Below are 21,288 nucleotides of genomic sequence, written 5' to 3'. Positions count from 1 at the left end.
ATATCTGTTTAATAATATATTTTTAATAATAGAATTTCTCAATTGTTCGGTATTTACTTTGGTAATCAATATCAGTCAGTCAAAGGGAATGCAATATCCCAAAAGTCCTCCTACAACTAACAATTAATCCAAAGATCCTCTCTAATGGGGCCCACATTCAGTACCTTTAGCCGAACTACTATTTGGCCCCATTTGAATTAAATAAACACCCCAGAGCGACAGTGATGCATTGCATAATGTTTATGTTCTCACCCTGCACAGTCAGCTGTGCCCTGCTCTGCATGGTACCGACATCACATGTGTAAACATCTGTGTCAGATTTGTCCAGACAGGTGATGGTCAGGGACAGCACCACACCCTTCTGCCTGATGACGTACTTCCTACCGGACCTCAGCTCCACCATGCCCTTCAGCCAGGTCACGCGCTTGGCTGGCCGCCTGGTCTCACACTCCAGAGTCACTTTACCCTTTTCCTCTCCTCGTGTGCCTCTTAATTCCTTTGCAAATGTGTGCTGGAGCTCTGAAAAGAATAATGAAGTCTAGGAAATTGAGTCAAGCTTCACATTTAGTACTCCAGTCGCAGATCCACATAGGACTTAACACTTGAGAGCAGCACTGCGCAATTCTACAGTAAAGAATAGTCATCATCTAACATTCATTTAGAAAGCCCTCAGCTACCTCTGATATCCAGCTTGGCACGCGAGGCGACGCCGTCAGCCTCACAGCAGTACTCTCCAGAGTCTCTGATGGTGGTATTCTTGATCACCAGTCGCGCCAGGTTCTTCTCGACACTCATTTCATACTTGGGGCTCTGCCTGATTAAGTGGCCATTTTTCAGCCAGCGGATCGTGACTTCTGTTTTGGTGATCTCACAGCTCAGCTCTGCGTCCTCGCCTGGCACCGCCTTGACATTCAGCAGCTCCCTGAAGATGTGCACTGGCTTCTCTAAAATAGGGGAAACGTATTCACACACACATTCATGTTTATCTTCAGAAATGCATCTACCAAATAGCATATTTCAAAATAAAACACAAAGACTGGTATCCGCTACATACACAAAAACAGATACAATGGTAAGGATCAGTTTATCTTATGCAACCAGGTATTCACCTTTAACAAAGAGCATGGTCCGACAACTGAGGTCTTTAATTGTGAAGACCACGTCGCCAGCATCGGTCAGTATAGCATCTCTGATGGTCATCTTATAGTTGCGGCCATTGTTGATAACCTGGATACGGCTATTTGTGACAACCAGCTGGCCATTGATGGTCCAGGAAGGCTCATCATCGAGATCATGAGAAAGGAGACAATCAAAAGTGCAGCTTTCACCTTCCAGAACAGATGTTGTCTTTATACGATGAACAATAGTGATGTGTAAGTCTGTGGACAAAAATAACAAAGCAGACTGATTACACGAATATATTCTTACAGAGACAGAGACAGATTTATCATAACACAACAGTCATATCACATCTCTGTAGGCAGGTTTCCATTAATCCTCAAATTGTGCAAATTAAAATTGCAAATATAAGATGCGTCTAATAAAAACATGTCAATTTCGTTTTTTACGCTCACATGAGGTGGTATTTCAGGTGATTAAAAAAAGCCATATTTTTTCAAAACTGCAATGAAATAACTTTTATGGCCATGTGCTTGTTGGTAGGAACTGGCTCCCTTGGGCATGATGCAGCAGGTGCTACAAGAGGAGTTATTGCACTTTTAAAGTTGAGCGGATCATCCAGGAGTTTTGAATTCACAATTCTTCTGTGAAATCATGGACTATCACCTTCTAGAAATCCCTCTTGCGTGGCCTCTCCCACATATAAGGGGCTTGCCTTTCCATTACCGCTCGCATGTCACGCCTATGTCGCTATGGATTGGAAATGATGACAACTAGTGCAGTGGCTGCAAAAGAAATAAACCTGCTGATGTTTTAAACATCCATCTTCATGCTTCTCGTGTGAGAGGAGAAGTACATAACATAAGAAAAGTCGCATAACACTCAATGGAAATGCAGTTATCTCGCAACTGTGTTTCACCAACATTTCCAAAATATTGCTTAATTTTTGTGCAAATCTGTAATGGAAACTGGCTTTGTGATGTCCAACTGTTTCTGTGTCCATTTTAAGAAAAATGTTACTTGAAGTTCACAAATGAGCTTGCCCAAAACAACCAGCAACCTTTGTACTACTTCTCACCATGTACAGTAACTTTAGCCTTGGTCTGGCTGGTGCCCAGGTCACAGGTGTACTGTCCAGCATCATCCTTGCACAGGGAATGGATGATCAGTGCCATGGACTTCCCAAACTGGAGTAACTCATGTTTATCATTGGCTGTTAGGACCATGCCATCCTTCTTCCAAACAGGAGTCAATGTCTCTTTGGAAATTTCACAATGCAGGCAGACTTCTCCTTGCTCTTCTCCCACTGCATCCTCCAGAGACCTCAGGAACACTGCTGGTCGCTCTGGAGCCAAGATCGTCATTCGTAAGTGTGCATGTTTTTCATAAATGAACACAGAAATTTGAGTACCAGAAAAACTCCTAATTATATACTTCAGTTTGCTGACCTTTGACCTTTAAGGTGGTTGTCTCAGAGAGAAGGCCGGCTTTGAAGGTGACCCTGCTCTCCTGTGGCCGTGATTTCTTGATTGTGAGACTGTGCATAGTGCCCATGTGCTGGATCCTGTTGATGGCATTGCAGTAGATGCGAACATTGTTGAGGAGCCACTCCACGTTGGCAACCACGTAGTTGAGCTCACATGAGAATGTGGCAATGCCGTCCTCCTCGATTTCCACTGGCTCGAGGTGTTTTACCAACTTCAGCGTTTTCACTGCAATAAAAGTAGGAAATAACTGAACTAACGCACAGAGGTAGTGTGATAAAAATATGAAAATAATGAATATCCAATACAGAAAGCTTGATTACTTTACCTCACACCTCAGTTTTCCCTCTTTGTTCAACCTACCTTCTACCTTAACATGTGCTGTGCTCTGTGCGCCCCCAGCCACGCAGCGGTACTGTCCTGCGTCCATCGCTGTCAGGCCATGAATGATCAGCTGTGCTCGTTTGCCTTCCCTCTTCATGCTGTACTTGTTGGAGGTCCTCAGAGCCGTACGACCTTTAAACCACCGCACCGCCCTGGGAGAGGGGGCGAACGTACAGCTCAGAGTGGCAGAGCTGTTCTCCTTTGCCTCTGCATCTTCCAAGTGGTGGGCAACCTGAAGAGGCCGCTCTAGAGGGGAGAGATGTAATCCTTACTGAGACACGCCTACAAAATCATAAATCTTTACCCACTTCATTCTGAAGGATTATGTAGGGAGTATGGGATTTACATAAGATATAAAGCAAGACAAAACTTCAATGCAGGCCTTTACAGTTCAGAGCCTGCTTTGAGAGAAGCTGCTTTTGACATAATATTCAATTTGACTGAAAAATTAGGTTTTAGAATCACTATTGCTATACAAAAGAATGACATTTCACTGAGATATTTTTTCAGTTCTGTTCTCACTTCTGGTGCCATAAGATTTCTGTTTCCATGCTTGGTGATGCTCCTTGTAGAAATGCAAAAATAAAAGCCTGTAATTCATAGCAATACGAATAAAAACAAACATGCATGAGTGCATTGCAAATAACTCTCAAATGTCTAATAACTGAAACCAGGATGGTTATGTTTATTAATGCATTTTTCAACAACTACAACTCCCTTAAGTGAAGGCTTCTTATAAACCATAGACCGTATAAAAATAATGGACGCAGCTACTGTGATGTCACCAATTGGTTTCCCGTTTTAAGGTCTCCACTTTGGCATTTCACCCTTAGACATCATGAATTATTAAAGCTAGAAGTGACCATAATTAGAAGAGAAGGTGAAGCTGCAGAGGAGTGAGGAGACATGACACATAGACTGTGACGCTTCACAGGGAGCTTGTCACTCAGAGTGGCCACTCCGTTATTTGTGCATAATACAAAAAATAAATAAATAAATAAAATAATCACCCCCTTACAGTTCTCATGGAAGGGCAAAAGTAGCAATACAGACCAAAACGTTTTTTTTTTTTGCATCAGGCTGTAAACATGCTTATTTCTGCTGTTAAATTGAGCATTTTAACATGAGGGTCTGTGGGGATTGACTCATTTTTGGAGCCAGCCTCAAGTGGCCAACAGAAGAGCTGCAGTTTTTTGGCACTTTTGCGTTGGCTTCATTTTTCATATTTCATCTCTCTTTCAGATTAAGATTAGGAAATATTCTATAACAATTTATTAATATTGCTTTCTACACAGTTTTGCTTCTACACTCAGAAGACAACGTTAGTCAACTCACCTTTGACGGTGAGCTGAGCGGTGGAACGACTCTTGCCAGCTACAAAAAGCACAGGCCCAGACATGGAGCTGTCTGTGGAGGTGAGACAGAGACTGTGGAGGGTGCCCTGCCTGTCGATGTTCACTGCTGCGCATGGCTCCAACACCTCACTGTTCAGGGTCCACCGGGGGGGCCTCCCTGATTTCAGGCTGGTCTCCACTTGGAACAGTGCTGGCTCTGGCTCCATCACCTCCACTGAGCTCATCCCCCGTACTATAGTGATAGCCTGCTCTGCATGTACACCCATAATACACTTACAATCAGATAAACATACAATACTCTGGATTGTACAGTGTGCACATTACAAAAGTGTGCACATGGCCATTACTCATAAAACAGTCTTTTTTGTGGGTTCATGAGTGCAAAACATACTGTAGGCCATGAAGTTAATGTTGTGACTGATGTGATTAGTGTGACTGCGTGCATCTCACCCTCCACAAGAAGCTGACATGAGGTTTTGTCATCCCCTGCATCACAGGTGTAGGTGTCCTCATCTGAAGAACAAACATCATCGATGGTCAGCTGCCTGTAGACGTCTTGGCTGATCAGCTGGTACTTCTTACTGGGCAGGAGCTCCTTCCTGTTTTTGTACCATCTGACCTGAGCATTAGGCCGTGATACTTGGCACTCCAGCAGACCACGGTGACGATACATAGCTATCTTAACCCTCAGAGGACGCAGAATTTGGACTGGGAGCTCTAGAGAGGAGGGAAACAGGCTGTAAACAACCAAATCATTTTCCAATATATTTATGTTAAATCGTGGCAGAAACAGTTTGAGGGCCGACCTTTCACTTCGAGAGTTGCATAAGATGAGACACGCTCCGCTGTGAATCTGATCTCTCCAGCATGCTCTGGCCTGACTGACTTGAAACACAGGGTGTGAGTTTTACCTGCAATAAGATAAAAGCAAACATTTTTCATTTTTATGTTATGTATTTAACCAGGTTTATATTTTTACACACAACTTGAATCCAGTAACAATCACTATGACCACTGAAACACAGCCTCTTAGCATTGTTGCATGTATCATAATGGACTTTATACTCCTTTAGCTGTAATTCCTGGAAAACCCATGCAGGTTGTGTCTCACCCTGGTGTCTGATCTTGATGTTGTCCCCAGGTCGAATTCGGCAGTCATCTCTGTACCACCGACCCTCCAAATCCACCTGATTGACCTCACAGAGGAAGTTCACAGGTTGACGCTCCATCGTGTCAACATCTTCCAGCTCCGTCACTATGTGGATGTCCCTAGCTGGCAGAAGATAACCAAACCATCACTGTAAACTCAGTTAAACCAAACATAATTTTGTATACCTGTTTGTCAGATTGCTCTTTAGTAGCCTTGTAATGACTGTTTGACAAATTTTTGGCAAGTGATTGAGTGTTGTTTTATCATTCATTGGGGTGATGAAGCCCTGATGTGGTTGTTTAAAACTATTAAAAGCCAAAGTGTTAAAAATGAGCCAGCCATGTTGTTCACTCTGTAAGACTGCAGCTTCTGCAGTGCTTTAAGCAAAAGCTAACACCAGCATGCTAACATCCTCACACAGTGCCAATACATCGATGTTGACAACATGTAATGTTTACCACGTTTTGCATGTTACAATACTAACATTTGCAAGTTAGCACTAGACGAAGTACAGTGAAAGCTATCAGGGACGGTATGAATTTTGCAGGTTGATAAAAGGATGTATTGGACAAACTGAAACCTTTGACCTGATGTTGGTGCAATGAGAAAGGTCAATCAGAATACAATTGATCCTCTTGATGTGATAAATGTCTTAAATTTCAAAGCAATTCATCCAACAGTTGTTAGTATAGTTCTGATAATTACTAATTTTACTATTTCATGGAACATAATTTATTCTAATATTGCTTTTGTTGCTTTTAGTGTAAATACAATGCAGTTTAACACAGTGCACTTTATATTGTATCCACAATTGTATTGTGTGGGACATTGTGGTGATCAAGGGAGACCACATCATTTTGCTCTTTTTATTTTTAAATTGAGAAGATGCAACAATAAGGTGAATCAAAATCTGAAATGTGAGACATCTCGGTACAAACCAAAGTGCTGGAGGTGTTAAAAGAATAGTCAGGAGATTATAAAAGTAACAAGGATTCATCTTTGAGAGACCCTCAATATCTGTTAAAGATTTAATGACAATCTATTGTTTAGATATTTCAGTGAAGCTGTGACTGACATGTGGATATAACCATCCCTAGAGTCTTGACACTGCCATGACAAAAACACATTCAAGCATTTTCCTGTTGATTCTGTCTTTATCTTACATTTAATGTCTTAATATTACTTATTTACTCATTTGCACTGTAATTGTATACAAGTAAGACAAGAGTGTAGTCATATTTAATTACCTTATCCCATTATCTGAATTTTTAGGTCTTGCTTGTCTTGGCTTTGACCTGACTATTGTCTTGGTCACGTGGACACAATTAACACTGTGGCTATGATGGTAGCACAGTCTGTTTAACCACCTTACCTGTGACTCGCAGTCTGCCTGACGTCTGAATGCCATTGGCCTGAAAAGCGAACAATCCTGCGTCTCCCAAAGCCACCCTGTTCAGTATGAGGGAGTGTTTCTTCCCATGCGTGCTGATGCGACAGTTGGGTTTTGACTTGAGCTGCACCCCATCTCTGGTCCACACACCCTCGATATAGGCCAGATTCAGAGTCACGTCAAAGGAGCAGCTCTCACACTCTGACACCTCCACATCCTCCAAACCCTTTACAACCTGCAGACGGTTCTCTGGCACACAAACACGCAACATTAGAGATTCAAAAGCTCATTCATGGTGAAATGTACAACTTTGTGAGAAAGAAAAACTTACTTGCAGCAGCTACAATTCCTCCTGGTATGTTGTCTCCCATGACTCCAGCTCTTCTTTCAGCGTGATTGTGGAATCTTGTTTGCTTTTTACTACAGTTATCACAGAAGAGCTAAAACTATTATATAATAAAAATGTATATATCCGGTAACAGTCTGGCTCAGAAGATAACTAATAATCGGTTTTATTGCTAAAAAGGATATTGGATCATAAACGCTCCAGCTTCCATCGACTCAATCACATTTACTGACAATTTTTGTTTGTTTGTTACTACATGTCAAATTTAAAACCAAATATTCCTCTCAGGCTAATAGTGATGTAAACTATCACATCCAAAATAGCATCATTTGCCTTTAAAATGGGCACACATGGTATCACTCTGATATGCTTGATCCCTGTGATGGCATGTCAGTCCTCCTCAGTAATAACAAGCAAAGTAATCTCTGTCACCTCACTCGGCTGAGCTCAGCACCACCAATATAGACTCAGCTGTGATGCCACCTCCATCATGCTTCATGCACTTAACTAAGGAGAAGGTGCTTTAAAAAACAAACCAGGGGCCAAATGAGAACTGCCAATCACTAAACTGATTGATGTGATGCGAGACCATGACACACTTTTCAGATTTTGGCTCCTCCTACTATCATTATGGGCTTTTCTAAGAGGAGGGTCATTCTTTCTTGTTAGTTAAATTTCCATTTCATGATGCATCACACAATAATACTCAATCTGCCAACAACTATGTAGACTACCTCTAAAGGCCTGATCAGAAACAATTTCCACTGAGATCTGCTCCAAGATGGCAATAAAGTTGAATAAATACCATGAAGTAAAAAATAAATATGTTTAAAATGCACTGAGCAAACTTAAAACAGCTGAGAGTAATAGACCTTTCATGAAACCTATCACAATACAACTGCAATATATGATCTAATTTTCCATCGACACAACATTCAAAAGTAATTTTCTTTGGTTCTGTCAAAGTAAATAATAAATAATCTCTTGAAAACTACTAAAATAACATAAAAACATATCAGATCACCTGCAGCGATGCAGCCATCTTCAATTTAGGTGATTTAAGAAAGAATAAATCCTTGCATGGCCTCTTTCACAAATGACGAAAACAAAACCGCTGAAAAAAAAGAGCTGGATAAAAACATCCACCATGGCAACAGATCTGTCCGAGTCTTGTCTTGTTTCACACAAAGCCTTTAAGATTAACAACAAACATTTAGCCAAAGGAAAGCATGCCCAGGTTTGCAAGCTGCGTCCCTGTCCCCAAAGCAGACGGCCTGTAGTGCTTTCTCTTTTTTTCTTGCTTTGATGGAGCGTAGTGCTGAACAGCTGACATATCTCTCCCCACATACTAACCTCCAAAATAGCCTTCTGTCAGTATGAGGGCAGAGATAGCTTTGGCTTTTAATGGTGTGAAGCAACTCGCGTCGAGCATCAATGGAACCATCAAAAACAATCGAAATGTATACAATAGGCTTAGTGTGTGTGTGATGGTTTTCTACTGTGCATGAATGAGTGAGAGACAAGCAAATGATTTGAAAGCATGTTAGTAAGTGGAAGTTAGGTTGCCGTCATGTGGCATGAGAATGTAAGTGATACATAATCTGTACTGTCTACACGAGTGTGTTGTTTTAAACAAAATCAAATTTACTACCAGGTTGCACGAACAAAGATTTAAGGTCTCTACAACACAAATGAGCGATTCAAGACAAAAGTAGAGCATTGTGTCCAGTATAAGGCTGATGTAGGTTAATCACGTGCTCTTCAAAATACTGACCCATATCTGTCAGTGTCCTAAATGTCAGGTTAGACAGATCAAAGTCTATAGATCTCCAGAGAGAGTTTCCACCATGCAGCAGTTGAAAGGTCACAAAGGATTAAAAGATATGAAGACGCACATATGATTGGCATTCATGTGAGGTCATTTACTGACATCAGAGTAAGTGATAAGGGTGATTGCAGAGCCCTCAGTACTACAAAACACAGAAAACATTAAAAGTAACACAACAGGTTGTCCTCTCTGAATCCAACTTATGTTGTGCTTTTTGCATTCAAACAGGGTTTTATTTTGTGGGGTTCCCTCATCCAGACAGGACAAAGCCAGCACTACCCAGCATTGTGTTCGCCTCAGTTTGATAGACAGGCCCATGTGCCATTAAGCACTCCTAAATCCAATGACAGGATAATCTCTTGGGGCACAAAAAACAACTTGTCGTCACTGAGAGGGGGAACGATGGCCTGCAGAAGCTAACCCGTCTCATTTTACAGCAGCCCCTTCATGACAAAGCTTTTAACAGTTTTCTTGGAAAAGTTTTCTTTTTTAGGATTTGAATGGCGAAGGATAAGGCATTTTGCTGATGTATCCTAGACAGGACATTTTGTGCAATTTCATTTTAGAAATTTGGAGCATTTCATCGCTTTTTTTAATCAATAATTTTTCATATTTTAATGTCTGACCACTGTGAGGACGGCCAACAGATGAACTCGACATCTTCAAATGTGGGCTTTCTTGTGTGTAGCATCCCATTCATGGTGCACATAGGCTAAAAATAGAGCAATGTTAAAGGAACCGAGGCAACGTGAGGATGTGTTGAGTGAATTTAGAACTCGACAAAACAGCTGAACACTCCACCTAAGCCTCTGGATCCCTGTTTAGAAACCCCCTCCTCCTCCTGTGTGTCACATTTCCTCTGGTCCAAACTCTCTACACCTGACGGGGTCATAATACACAGATATTCAATCAAAAACAGTAGTAGTCTTCTGATCAGTACAGCCTAGATGACCCCAGATGTTGTGTGCAACACCATGATGTTAGTTTTGTGTTATTTGTCAGCCGTATCCCAAATGTATTCACAAGCATGTGCCATATGGCAGCCACAGCCATACAGCAGTGACATCACATGACCTTGACAGAATAAAATAAAGTGGACAGTCTTGGTATGTCTAATTACAGCGTGACCTGTAGTATGATAGCCATAGGAGTCTGTTGGCCAGGGCCAGGCCACTGGATTTTCTCGTTGTGACCAGCAGCTCTATAGCTCGCTCTGTTGGTCATTCAGTCCACAAAATTTCTCTGACCTTTGGCAGCCACAGGTTTTGCTTTAAAATCTAAAATTTGGCATTTATGATTGAGTGTGTGAATGTGTGTGCTTGTTTTTATATTGGCTACGAGGGGGCGTAGCAATGGGAGTGGCCTAAAACAAAAAGGTACATAACTTTCACAGATTCACAAACATGCACAAGATTTTGTGGAAAGATTGGTCAGGCACCAGAGGATGGATAATTTACTTTTACTCATGCCAACTGACAAAAAGGGGCAATACATGGATGCATGTGCACACATGATCACAGCTATTGCAAAATCATGCTGGTTTCAGATCATATTCATAAAAAGCATGGACTTGGGTTGGCTGCACATAAGTGCCTGTGACAGGTTATGTTACTGAGGTAAGTATTTCAAAAAGGATCAACTCCAGACATAATCACATGTAGAAGTAGGTATTACAAAGTTTGAAAGTAAACACAGAAGTGGAATACCATGTTGAGATTTGATTATCAGTAAGAGCAGAAATAGAATGACACTTTATGTTATCCTTGGACAAAATGGTCATTGTGGCATTCTTAAATTAAGTCTTAATATGATGGTCACACGCCAGGAGTTAGCACACTCTATTATAGACTGCACAAAGTCCTATTTTAAGTGTGGGAGCTGTGGAATTGTGTCTCCTTTAACCAAGTTTAAGTAACAGATCCAACGTTTTAAAAACTTTTCAGACACTAATGCAAGCATTTTACTGCTTACCAGTTCCTTGAATATGTATCTGACAGGCCAACTTAAAAACAAACAAAATGAATGATTTTAATTTTTTTACTCTGTAGGGAGTAACTGGGACAGTCAGCAGAAGGTAATTCACATACAAGCCTCAATAAGTGTCGACATTAAATTGTGAAAATAATGACAAACTTATTTTTTCCCTTTTCTCTTTGCATTTTTGCCTTTAACTGGTGCTACTTCTTCCTCCTTTCCTGTGGCCGCTTTGATCCTCTTCTTTCCCAGGGGGGTCTTTGCATACCAGTTCTGGTGATACATAAAAGAAGAAAAACATAAAATCAGATCCAACGAATATGATCAAATGAAAAAGAATATGCAACAAAGAAGTTACAATGACGAAAATGCAATAAAAACAATATATGACATGTCCACTGTACTTTAAGGGCCTCTTCTTCTTCCTGAAACACGGGGTCAATCTTGGCTAATGGAGCAACAAACTCAGCAGCGGTTAGCGGTCTGTTGGCCTGCTGTAGGATGCGACGCTTGGTGATGATGGTCTGGATCACCCGGACCAGGTGACCTGGCGTGTAGCCATCAGAAATCATTGCAAGTGAGCTGAGGTCCAGCGCCCTGGTTACTTCACCTCCCTGCTTTTTGATCAGTTGCTTCCACAAGACTGAAGGCAAACAGAGTCAAAGGTCATTTTTCAAACCAACAACCAGCCAATTGTGTTGACCGGTATTCTTACTGTATCTGGAGCCGTAGTCAGGTCTTGGGATGAGGATGATTTTGCTGTACATTTTACACAGTGACTTGATATCAGCACTCTGCGGGTCTTTAGTTGTTCCTATTATCAGAACACGATCCTCTCCTTTGATCAACTTCAGAAATTTGGGCAGGTCTTTCTTCAATCGTTTGGGATCTAACTGTGAACAAAATGGTTTCAATCACCATGCAGATCGCAAATTGAAACATGTAACAGCATCACATTGTTAAGCTTTTATCCTGCTCAGAAATACCTCTTTTTCTTCCTTGGGAACTTTCTTGTAGAACATTTTTTCTGCGTCTTCAATCCAAATTACCGAAGGTTGCAGCAATCTTGCAACCTATACAAAAATGATAATGTAAAACTGCATTTTTTAATTTCTGGCCAAGCTGAAATATCAATACCTGCAAGAGGTACTTCCAATGAATATCTCATGTTCCAAAATCTCACCATGAAATATTCACCTCACCTCACCTACCTACAGTATAGTTGTGTTCCACCATGACAACATACTGCCCCAAATACCACAGTCTCGGGATATTTACTGGCTGCATATTTGGGGGTATTTGACTTACAGTGCTGAGTCATAAGATCGCTAATGAGATTAAAAGTTACATATATAGGTTGGTTATGTCTCTGTTATGTTTCAGTTTTGTAAGTGAGGATTATGACTTCAAAGAAAAAAAATACTTATATGGCTTGACAGCAGCTATTAAAAGAACTTGAGAATAATCACCATCATTACGACTCAGTTGAAACGGCGCTGGATTCTCTCAAATGCCAGTGGGTTACCTTAAATACCATGTGAAGCATCATGGCGAGGCCACTCTTTCCCGGGTACTTTCCTGCTGTGTTCAGAGGAGACAGATCGAACAGGTTGGCACCTGTCTCATGGCAGATTGCATGAACCAACATCTTCTTGCCTACACCTGCTGGCCCTGCCAGTAAGATGGCCTTTATAAGAGGAGCCTTCTCATGTACCACCTGAGAGCCTGCAACAACACACATACCAGATTTAAACCAGAAATCGTAGTTTCAATTCTATTTATTTAAAATATGAATTGAATAACAATGATACCTAATGGTAAAACCGCATATAGAGATAAGACCTGGCGCACATCTGACAATGATGGCATGGGCTCAATGTCATTTTGCCTCAGTGTGGTTCCAAGGTAGCTATAGTCACCTGGAAACAAAAGGGAACAACTAATACGCCAACAGGTACTAATCTGCACTGTGAATCATTGGAAAAACTGCAAGAAAGGACTTTAAAATCGATTTTCTTACCAGCAAGATCAATGTGCCACTTAGAAATTGTTCATTGTGAGCATGGCGTTTTAGCAATCACAAACCAGAGGAGGGCAGCACATAACCACTAAAAGGTTTTCAGAAATCTCGACTGATACAAAGTGCTCAATTGTGAGAGCTCTGTACTGTGTGTGCACATTGATGGCTTTCAGATTAAAGCTCTCATTCAAATACGATCATGAAAACACAAAGAGAGATCGAAAAGATGGCACACCACTTTACTCAAACAATATACAAAGTCTTACCCATGTAATCCCGCAGCCTAACATTATCTGCCTGTTTCAACAAGCCCTGTTCCACCAGCTCCTGACACAGAGACACAAGAGTCCTAGCAAACATGAATAAATGATGTAGTCATTTTCTCCAGCGATTACATTGACCAATTTATTGACATAATTCTATGATTAAAACCGTGCACTTCATAAGCGCATCCTCTACTCGACCTCACCTATCAGCAGTCAAATCTTTCTCCTTCTTTTTCTTCTTCCCGCTCTTAGATCCTTTCTTTTTCTACAGAGAAAAATAAACACATTTTAAACTGATGTAAACTGAGAACAAACCTCTTAGATATCAATAATGTGTGTATTTGTCTTACACGTATTACCTTAGCATTTCCTTTGGTTTTACCACCTTTGTCTTTATCCACAGCTAGCTTCCATTCAGCCAGCTCTTGTCTCATCTGCTCATCTACCTGATAAAAGCACAACAGACCGGAGAGCGCAACCAGGGGTGTTGCTGTTATCAGTTTTGAACATCAATGACTGAGGCACTGAACTGTTAAACTACTGCACAAGTGGCCAATTTTTTTTAGAATTTCTTTAGAATTAAAAAAATGTTTTGTTCTCTGTAGTCAGCATCACCTGTAGGCGAATCTCTGCCTCGATGGCTTTCCTCTTTTCTTCCTTGATCAGCTCCACCTCGTGCCTCTGGGTGAAGTTTTTGGACTCATCACGTTTTTTCCAAAAATCTGAGGAAGACAAACATTCAGTTCAGGCTTTATTTATGCTAATGCATAACTAGTACTATACACTGAGGGGTCGTAATTGGCCAAAAAAACAGGAAAACCTTGACTGTGTGTTGCATACTCATTCCCATTTTGCATGCTCCCATAAAAACAACATATTCAGAAACTACTTTTGAACCGAACGTCTAATCCTTTTATTAGCATTTGAAGATGTTACAAGCGTTGACTTTTATTTAAGTGGCTACACTTTAATAATTATATACTGTTATTTTAAAAAATAACATCTCTTATCTTGACCTTTTTAAAATGGAAACATACCTATGAATGTTTTGTTTTCTGCTTCCAAGTCTGACAGAAAAGCTGAAGGTAGCATCTTCAACCCTGCCTCCTCTTCCTGTGGTTCAGAGTAAAGTTATATAGATTCACTGACTGTGCAGCATTATGTATGAGCAAAATATCTGACAATGACTGGTTTGCATACATGAAATTCCACTTATCACCCAAATTTACAAAATATTAACCAGTAAAAATATAAATAATGCAGCTTGTGAGCCCTCACGTCCTCATCACCCTTCCCCTTATCCTTTTTCCCCTTTTCCTTCTTCTCCTCCTTTCCTTTGGGTTTGTTGCTGGCTTCCTCCTCCTCCTTTGCAGCAATTTCTTCCATTAACTGAAAAAATATGTGCACCACAAACATAATTCTCTCTCAAACTTTTGTACAAAATATTCCACAAATCCTACTTTTGACTCAAGATGTTTTTCACCTGCTGAGGGTTCTTTTCAGCAAAAATGAAGGCTGAGCCTCCGTCCTCTTCATCTGGGTAGTCTGGAAATGATCCTGTAGCATCACTATTTAAAAAGAAAAAACAAAAGAGGTAAAAAGTGAGGACCCAGTTTTTGGGGTTTATTTAAGTTGAAAATGTTCCACTGAAATATAAAAAAAATCAACAACAAGCCCCCCTGCGCCACAGTACCGGCATTCAATGAACCACTGTCGGATTTGGTCTTTCATAGTGTTGCTCATGTCGTGACCCTCTACATCCCGTAGCTGGTTTGTGACAGCCACCACAGACTTCTGATAGTCCTCGTTGTGCTCCATCTGTTTAATCCGTGTGCAAGCTTCATTGGCCTGGACAGCGATCTCTGCAGGGCATGGCACCTGGTATTTTGGATGCATGGCCTAACATGACCACATACTTTATATATTAAAAACATTCAAGCTTGCAAAAGGAAATTATAATCTTTTTAAAGTCAAATGTTTAAAGGAAAACAATCAACTGAAATGACAACATAAATGTGATGGCAAACTAATAACAGAATATATATGACAACAACAATAACATTTATTAAAATGTCATTAAAAGCAGAAAATGGGAATGTGTCGTGTTTAAAAATCTGGATTCATTAGCAGTACTAGTGGCTTTGTAAAAAGTTGTGGATCTGTTTTATTTCCACAGATGACGGCAAATAGTAAAACTGATTACCGGTTTTACTCACCATTCCCAGAAAAATCATTTCTTCATCCCGAACAATCCGTGTCCTCTTCCTCTGTACGTAGCCCCTCCACACCTGCAAATCACATTCATTGATTCAAATCTTTCAGCATGACAGATGATGCAAGCCAAAGAAAAAAAAGGCAGAAAATTATGCAAGTTTGAACTATGTTGAGGACCTTCTGAATGCAGATGGTTGCCAGCTCAATGGCTGCAGGGTTGGGGTCCTTGGTCGTGTATGTCCTGTTCATATTTCTGCTCTTTTCATTCAACTTGGCCCTTAGGCGTCCTTGGCGGGCCCTCTCTGCCATTTGAATGATCTTAATGGCCTCGTCTTGACTCATGTCATTTGCAGTTACAGGCTGTGGGGACAAAATTATTGAAACACATTTCTGCTTGTCATTAAATTTAACCATGAATTAATCCAAACTATCATTTTAGTTTCCCAGTTAAAGTCTGTATGTGTTAAGCTTTCATGCTGTTTATTTTTTTTAGTAATAAATAAAATCAAGTCAAAGAATATCAAGTCCTTCAAATACATGCTATAACTAAGTTGTTTTCAACTCACTTTTGGGCTTTCAGTAACCTCCACCATTTTAAGGATATCTGTCAACATCATCTTTCGTTGTTGGAGTTCTTTGCTGCGATCACTGATGAAAAAGCGTGGGATAGGAATCTCAAGGTCTGCCTAGATTGACAACAAGAAAATGGCAGTTGAGTTATGTCATTATCGAAGGATGTATCCAACACTTGCTGTGAATAAGCCAACATCATTTTGTTCAGGTAATTTCAACAGCACAGTTCAATATATTTCAACAGTTTCATTATACTTGATCTGGAAAAAAAAAGAAACTCACAGGTGTAAGCTTTAAATCATGAAGTACATCATCCATGTAGTGGTACTCTGAAAACTCTTTTTCCACCATTTCATTCTTCAGCTCCAACACCCTCCCCATCACGCCATCGAGAATCGCCCGAATAACTCGTCTTTTCTGAGGGTGGACCAGCTGGTCATAGACCTGCTCAAGCTGTCTGAAGATTTGAATGTAGCGCACATAAAGCATGGCCAGACGCTGGAAGAACACTACCCTGTCCTTTTCTGGACGAGGGGGCTCAGCAGGCAGCTCCTCAGTTAGCAGGCGGCTTAGCTCTAACTGAGCATCTGCCCACAGCTGGTTGTATGTCCTGGAATTTAAGTGAGAAGAAATACAACATAAGTTATGCAGGCCATACCCTATTCATAAAAAAATGATCGAACATAAGTAAGATAAGTAAGAAAGACAAGATTGAATGCAGCAAAGACCAAAGAGATTAAGGTCAAGGTCAGAGAAACTTGTTTTAGCTGAGGACACAGTAAACTATTTAGGATGTAAATCAGACAAACATCTGTCAGAGGAGGACATGGAGGCCATGAAAGTACTCCCTAAAATCTGCCAAAAGGCTGAACTCTTACAAGAAAATCCAAGTTGTTGGATAGATTAACACTGAAGATGTCAGAGCATAAGTTCAATGTCATTTTGACTGTTCTGACACCTCCTGCCAGTGTACCACAGCCAGTGATAGACAGTAACAAGTACATTTACTGTATTTAACATGGACTGTATGTAAAGATGGACCACATGACAGTTCCCCTAAAGGGTAACGTTTCCATCTCGACCGCCCCCTTGTGTCTGACTGCAGTATAGGTTATCAAGCCCGCCCCGTGTTAGTGAATGGGATATGGGCCAAACCTCACTGAAGAATAGAGGGGGTAAGTGAAGGCGTGTTCTCCATCTTTATATACAGTCTCTGTTATTTAAGTACAAATGTTAGCTATCTGATGATTTTTTTTCTTTTCTAAAATGTTAAAGTCCATAAACTATGATCATGCGGTTCTGCGTGTGGTTTGTTTGTTGAGGTGGTGTTCCCCATCCCCCGAATTCCCCATCAGATTGCCAGATTAACCCTTTAAAACTTGGTTCAATATCACTTTTCTTGTGCTGCGTTCAGATGCCTCTCACAAGCTATTTAAACCCTTTGAAACTTGAACAAATTGGTTTGACTTCTTTCAAAAACATGGAGGAAAAGGCAATTACCAACTTGGCAAGGAACGTCGCACAAATTGCAAGAAATTAAATTAAAAGGTGACAAAGAAAATGTCCTGAAAAGTAGTTTTAAAAAGGGAGAATTACTGGAAAATACTAAAACTGGGGAAAGGGGAAATGTCTATAAAAATACAATCATAATTATAAATTATTAATTTTAATAATAGTTTATGTTTAAAATTGTTACAGAAAAAAATGGCAAATGGTTAAGATGGACATTGTTTAGTTTGACTCGGGTTCAAATTTTGTATTTGTTTCTTTCAGAGTCACAACCCATGTGTTTGTTTCCCCTATCATGTTTGATTGCAAGTTTTTGAGTTTTGGAAAGTAAAGCTTGTGTGGGAAAAGTATTCCATTGCTGATGCTTTCTGACCAGTGCTCATGATAGTACACCTCTCCTCCTCAATAAGTTTATTTGTACAGTACTGTGCAAAGGTTTTAGGCCACCATAGATTTGTTTTTGAAAAGTTGTAATGAAAATATGTATATTTATTTCTCAGTCTCTGTATTACAATACAAAGAATACAGACACATACATAATTCATTAAAACACCAAAAAAGTCAGAACAAAATGGAGTTTTCAGAAAAAAAGTCAATTTTTGGTGTGAAACATGGAATCGTTTAATAAAAAAGGTAGCTCTAAACAATCAATACTGAGCTTTGGACATTTTTGAATGCAACTGAGTGTAAATATACCAGTGGATTAGTATTGTAAATATCATATTGTCTACCCAAGAGCTGAAGATATGCTAGGTGGAAAGGGGGGTCACGCTATAATTATAATTAAAACTTTAGCCTGTTGTTGTTTTATTCTGAAATATTTTTAATATTGTATGCATATTTCCAGTATGTTCTGGTTATATTTTAGTTAAGGGACTACTGAGAATTAAATATGAATATCATTAAACCTTGCTAAAATAAAAGTTTAAGGTGGCCAAGACTCTTAACCAGCACTGTAAGTTTGCTTCATAAAAAGACAAAAGTTACAAATAATGAGGGTACCAAAACTAGGGATGTAACGTGCAACCAGGCCAACAATGGCCAAACTGCTCAGCAGTCAGTGAACAACTGTCATTTAGCCAATGGGAGTCTCTTTTGTTAGCATCGCTGCAGAGTCAGCATCGCACGTGTAATCATCGCTGCCATATAACACCTGGGGCACGTTCAATCTCAAAACGCTTTGCTACGATTTGTTTGTCGTGGCTGCTGTCACTCTGCTGCCATGGATGAGGTTTGGAAAAATAATTTTTAATATCGGTACATTATTTTGTTTTTAACATGTTGCTTGCTGTAAGATGCTTAACTTAGGTAAGCTAGTTTAATACTTACAAACAGCAAGGCTAAGTATCATAAATGTGACGTTAAATTGGCTAAAGTCATCGCTTTAAACGTGCTGTCACAGGACGATCATGTAGCCGATGATAAATTGTATTTTTGCATTTTATGCACAGCGTGACAGTGCATCTCTGCTTAACTTAAAATCGCTAGGAATATACATGGGCTGTTTGCATGACACTAGCTAGTTAACTTTAGCTTACTTTAGTTTTGACGAGCTAAAGTTACGGTGACGTTACCGCTGACTACAAGGATGATGGCGGTGGCTGCTGGGAAGTTTACCTTTGCGACATGTCTCTGCCTCCTCAGCGGGACAAAAAATGTCTTCCAAATGTCTTCTTATCTAACAGCTTAGTGTAAAACTAAACGAGTGTTAGCTGCAGTGCATCAAACACGAGGTCAGCTTCCCCAAGTTGACATAGTGCTTGGTCCGTCTCCATAGTAACAGTCATACCGGAAGTAACTCGTGTGTCATCCACTTGTATCTGAGACACAGGATAAACACTTAAACACTTATTTTTTCAGTGTGTAGCCTTCCCTGTGGTGGACTTCTGAACTAATTTTCAGCCGCATCTCTCGAGACATTTGGGCAAGAACATTTCACTCAGAGAACCTAATTTTTAAAACAAACAAACAAACAAACAAACTAATATTCAAAAAGCCAGATTTTTCCCAGAATGGACAGTATGCTATATAATTTGTTCATGATTTTAGCTAAATGTTACTTTACTTTTTTTTTTTTTAAAGAAGTTGCCCTCGTACCACTTAAAATGATCTATATACTACATATCTTAAAACAATATCTACATTTAAAATATGTAACAAAAAAAATCTCAAACTATTTATGCAAAATCTTAAAACTTTATAATTGAGTAAACCCCTGTGTTCATAGGCTACTTGTCTTTTTTTGTCAGTCAGACTGGGTTGTACCTGCTTGTGTCATTTGCATTTGTAAATTTTGGTCACTTCTTGCAACTTTACATACAATGTACTGACCACTGAATGTCGCCTACTATTTTCAAAACTTTCAATAATAAGTTAAGATATATGTATCTGTGGAAATCACTCTTACATTAAACATCCATGTGAAATCATGGCAGAAACCAAAAATGTGACCACTGATATTTAAGATTTTTTACGAGTATATTTTATTACTATGAGCATAGCACTAGACATAATAATAACAACAACAACAACAACAACAACAATAACAATAATTTAATCTTTGGAGTTTCCTCCACTTTCATTTTAAATAATAATAATACTAATTCACAAAATTTGACTTTTGCCATAAAGGGACTGTTCTTGATTTATCAGAGGAGGAGTGGCTGGGGTGTGACTTTTTATATACATATATATCTATCTATATATATATATGGGAATTCCTGAGTGTCTCGTAGAAAATGCATGACCCCCCACCCCCATCATACATTAGCTATTAGATTTTTAAAAACGTACCCTTTAATCTTTGAAAGTTAAAAGCTGAAGACGAAATCCTGGAGTTGAAAAAAGCCTTGTTTTTTCACTCTTGTCGTCCATGCTGGTTAGTTTGTATAAATGGTTTATTCTTGGCCAAACTTTAAATGAGATGTTTAATAAATTGATTTTGATTAAATATAACAATTTTAAGCTTAGATTTGGTCATGGGTTGTTTTTTATCTGACAGAAGCATTCATTGCACTGGATGTGTCAAAGGACCATCATATATTTGAAAATCCAACAATAATTTCTGTTTTTACAATTTTGACTATGATAAATTGCGTATTTTTTTTGCGATTTTTGAAGAAAACATATCTTCCAAACCTACAGGCATGCTTGACTTAAAAATCAGCAGTAAAATAAATACAAAATACAATCATTTAAATTTGAATGCCCTTGCCTTAAACCCAGACAAATGTAATAATGATAAAAGTCCCTCCCCACTGCTTAAAAAATATTTGACATGCCCCCCCCGCCCCCCTTTTTGCACTACCCCCTCCCCTTTCATAAATAACGAACAGTCCCTAACAAGCCTCAAGCATCTTTGAACCACATCAACTCTTTCTGCAACAAATGAGAGAGCATTAAGGTGACCCCTTCCTTGGGGGTCTTAGTTATGATGAGTTTGTTGTCTAATATACTGGATAATGCAATGGGTTGCATGCAAAGTGTAAATGCGGTGTATAGCCGCCTGTACCAAATTACATCTCGACAGATAAATTGCCACTATAAATGACAGATTAAAGTATGGACCAATCTGCAGACTTTATTCATCTTTTAATTATTGCATTTATTTACATTACGCTGGAATTTCTGTTTGATTGCCTTTAAAGGGGACTTATACACAGTGGAAAACTGCCGG

General features: G+C 39.6%; 2 protein-coding genes across 2 annotated transcripts in view; both read right to left on the bottom strand.

Moving 5' to 3' along the window:
- Positions 1–7,292, bottom strand: part of obscna (obscurin, cytoskeletal calmodulin and titin-interacting RhoGEF a) — a 31,049-nt gene extending 23,757 nt beyond the window's left edge. The window contains exons 1-12 of the mRNA XM_042513892.1: positions 7,214–7,292; positions 6,865–7,131; positions 5,454–5,615; positions 5,149–5,253; positions 4,793–5,059; positions 4,323–4,592; positions 2,967–3,233; positions 2,568–2,831; positions 2,198–2,464; positions 1,110–1,379; positions 678–944; positions 253–519 (exon numbers count right to left, since the gene is read on the bottom strand). Coding sequence (XP_042369826.1) covers positions 253–519; positions 678–944; positions 1,110–1,379; positions 2,198–2,464; positions 2,568–2,831; positions 2,967–3,233; positions 4,323–4,592; positions 4,793–5,059; positions 5,149–5,253; positions 5,454–5,615; positions 6,865–7,131; positions 7,214–7,253 — 2,713 coding nt within the window. The 5' untranslated portion in view covers positions 7,254–7,292. The remainder of the gene's footprint in view (positions 1–252; positions 520–677; positions 945–1,109; positions 1,380–2,197; positions 2,465–2,567; positions 2,832–2,966; positions 3,234–4,322; positions 4,593–4,792; positions 5,060–5,148; positions 5,254–5,453; positions 5,616–6,864; positions 7,132–7,213) is intronic.
- Positions 7,293–11,189: 3,897 nt separating this feature from the next.
- On the bottom strand, positions 11,190–19,291 carry zgc:153738 (uncharacterized protein LOC558115 homolog). The gene is made up of 19 exons (XM_042516471.1): positions 19,230–19,291; positions 16,386–16,713; positions 16,097–16,216; positions 15,708–15,890; positions 15,533–15,604; positions 15,010–15,215; positions 14,800–14,884; positions 14,595–14,705; positions 14,354–14,429; positions 13,932–14,038; positions 13,676–13,762; positions 13,520–13,581; positions 13,317–13,399; positions 12,842–12,949; positions 12,556–12,755; positions 12,017–12,103; positions 11,746–11,923; positions 11,435–11,673; positions 11,190–11,303 (listed from the first exon to the last, which is right to left on the bottom strand). The coding sequence occupies exons 1-19, from the start codon at positions 19,238–19,240 to the stop codon at positions 11,190–11,192; spliced, it is 2,457 nt and encodes an 818-aa protein (XP_042372405.1). The 5' UTR covers positions 19,241–19,291.
- Between the last annotated feature and the right edge of the window lie 1,997 nt (positions 19,292–21,288).

Source organism: Plectropomus leopardus, chromosome 3 (genome assembly GCF_008729295.1).
Source record: "Plectropomus leopardus isolate mb chromosome 3, YSFRI_Pleo_2.0, whole genome shotgun sequence".
Lineage (NCBI taxonomy): Eukaryota > Metazoa > Chordata > Actinopteri > Perciformes > Serranidae > Plectropomus > Plectropomus leopardus.
The sequence above is the reverse complement of the archived record's forward strand: the minus strand, read 5'-3'. Positions and strand labels throughout refer to the sequence as shown.

Bases quoted from the DNA above. Each gene is read 5' to 3' on its own strand.
- zgc:153738 (XM_042516471.1), bottom strand. The intron at 13,763-13,931 runs GTGATGCTGACT...TGCTTTTATCAG, and splicing joins AGGCAGAGATTCGCCTACAG to GTAGATGAGCAGATGAGACA. The intron at 11,924-12,016 runs GTATTTCTGAGC...TTTTGTTCACAG, and splicing joins TTCCCAAGGAAGAAAAAGAG to TTAGATCCCAAACGATTGAA.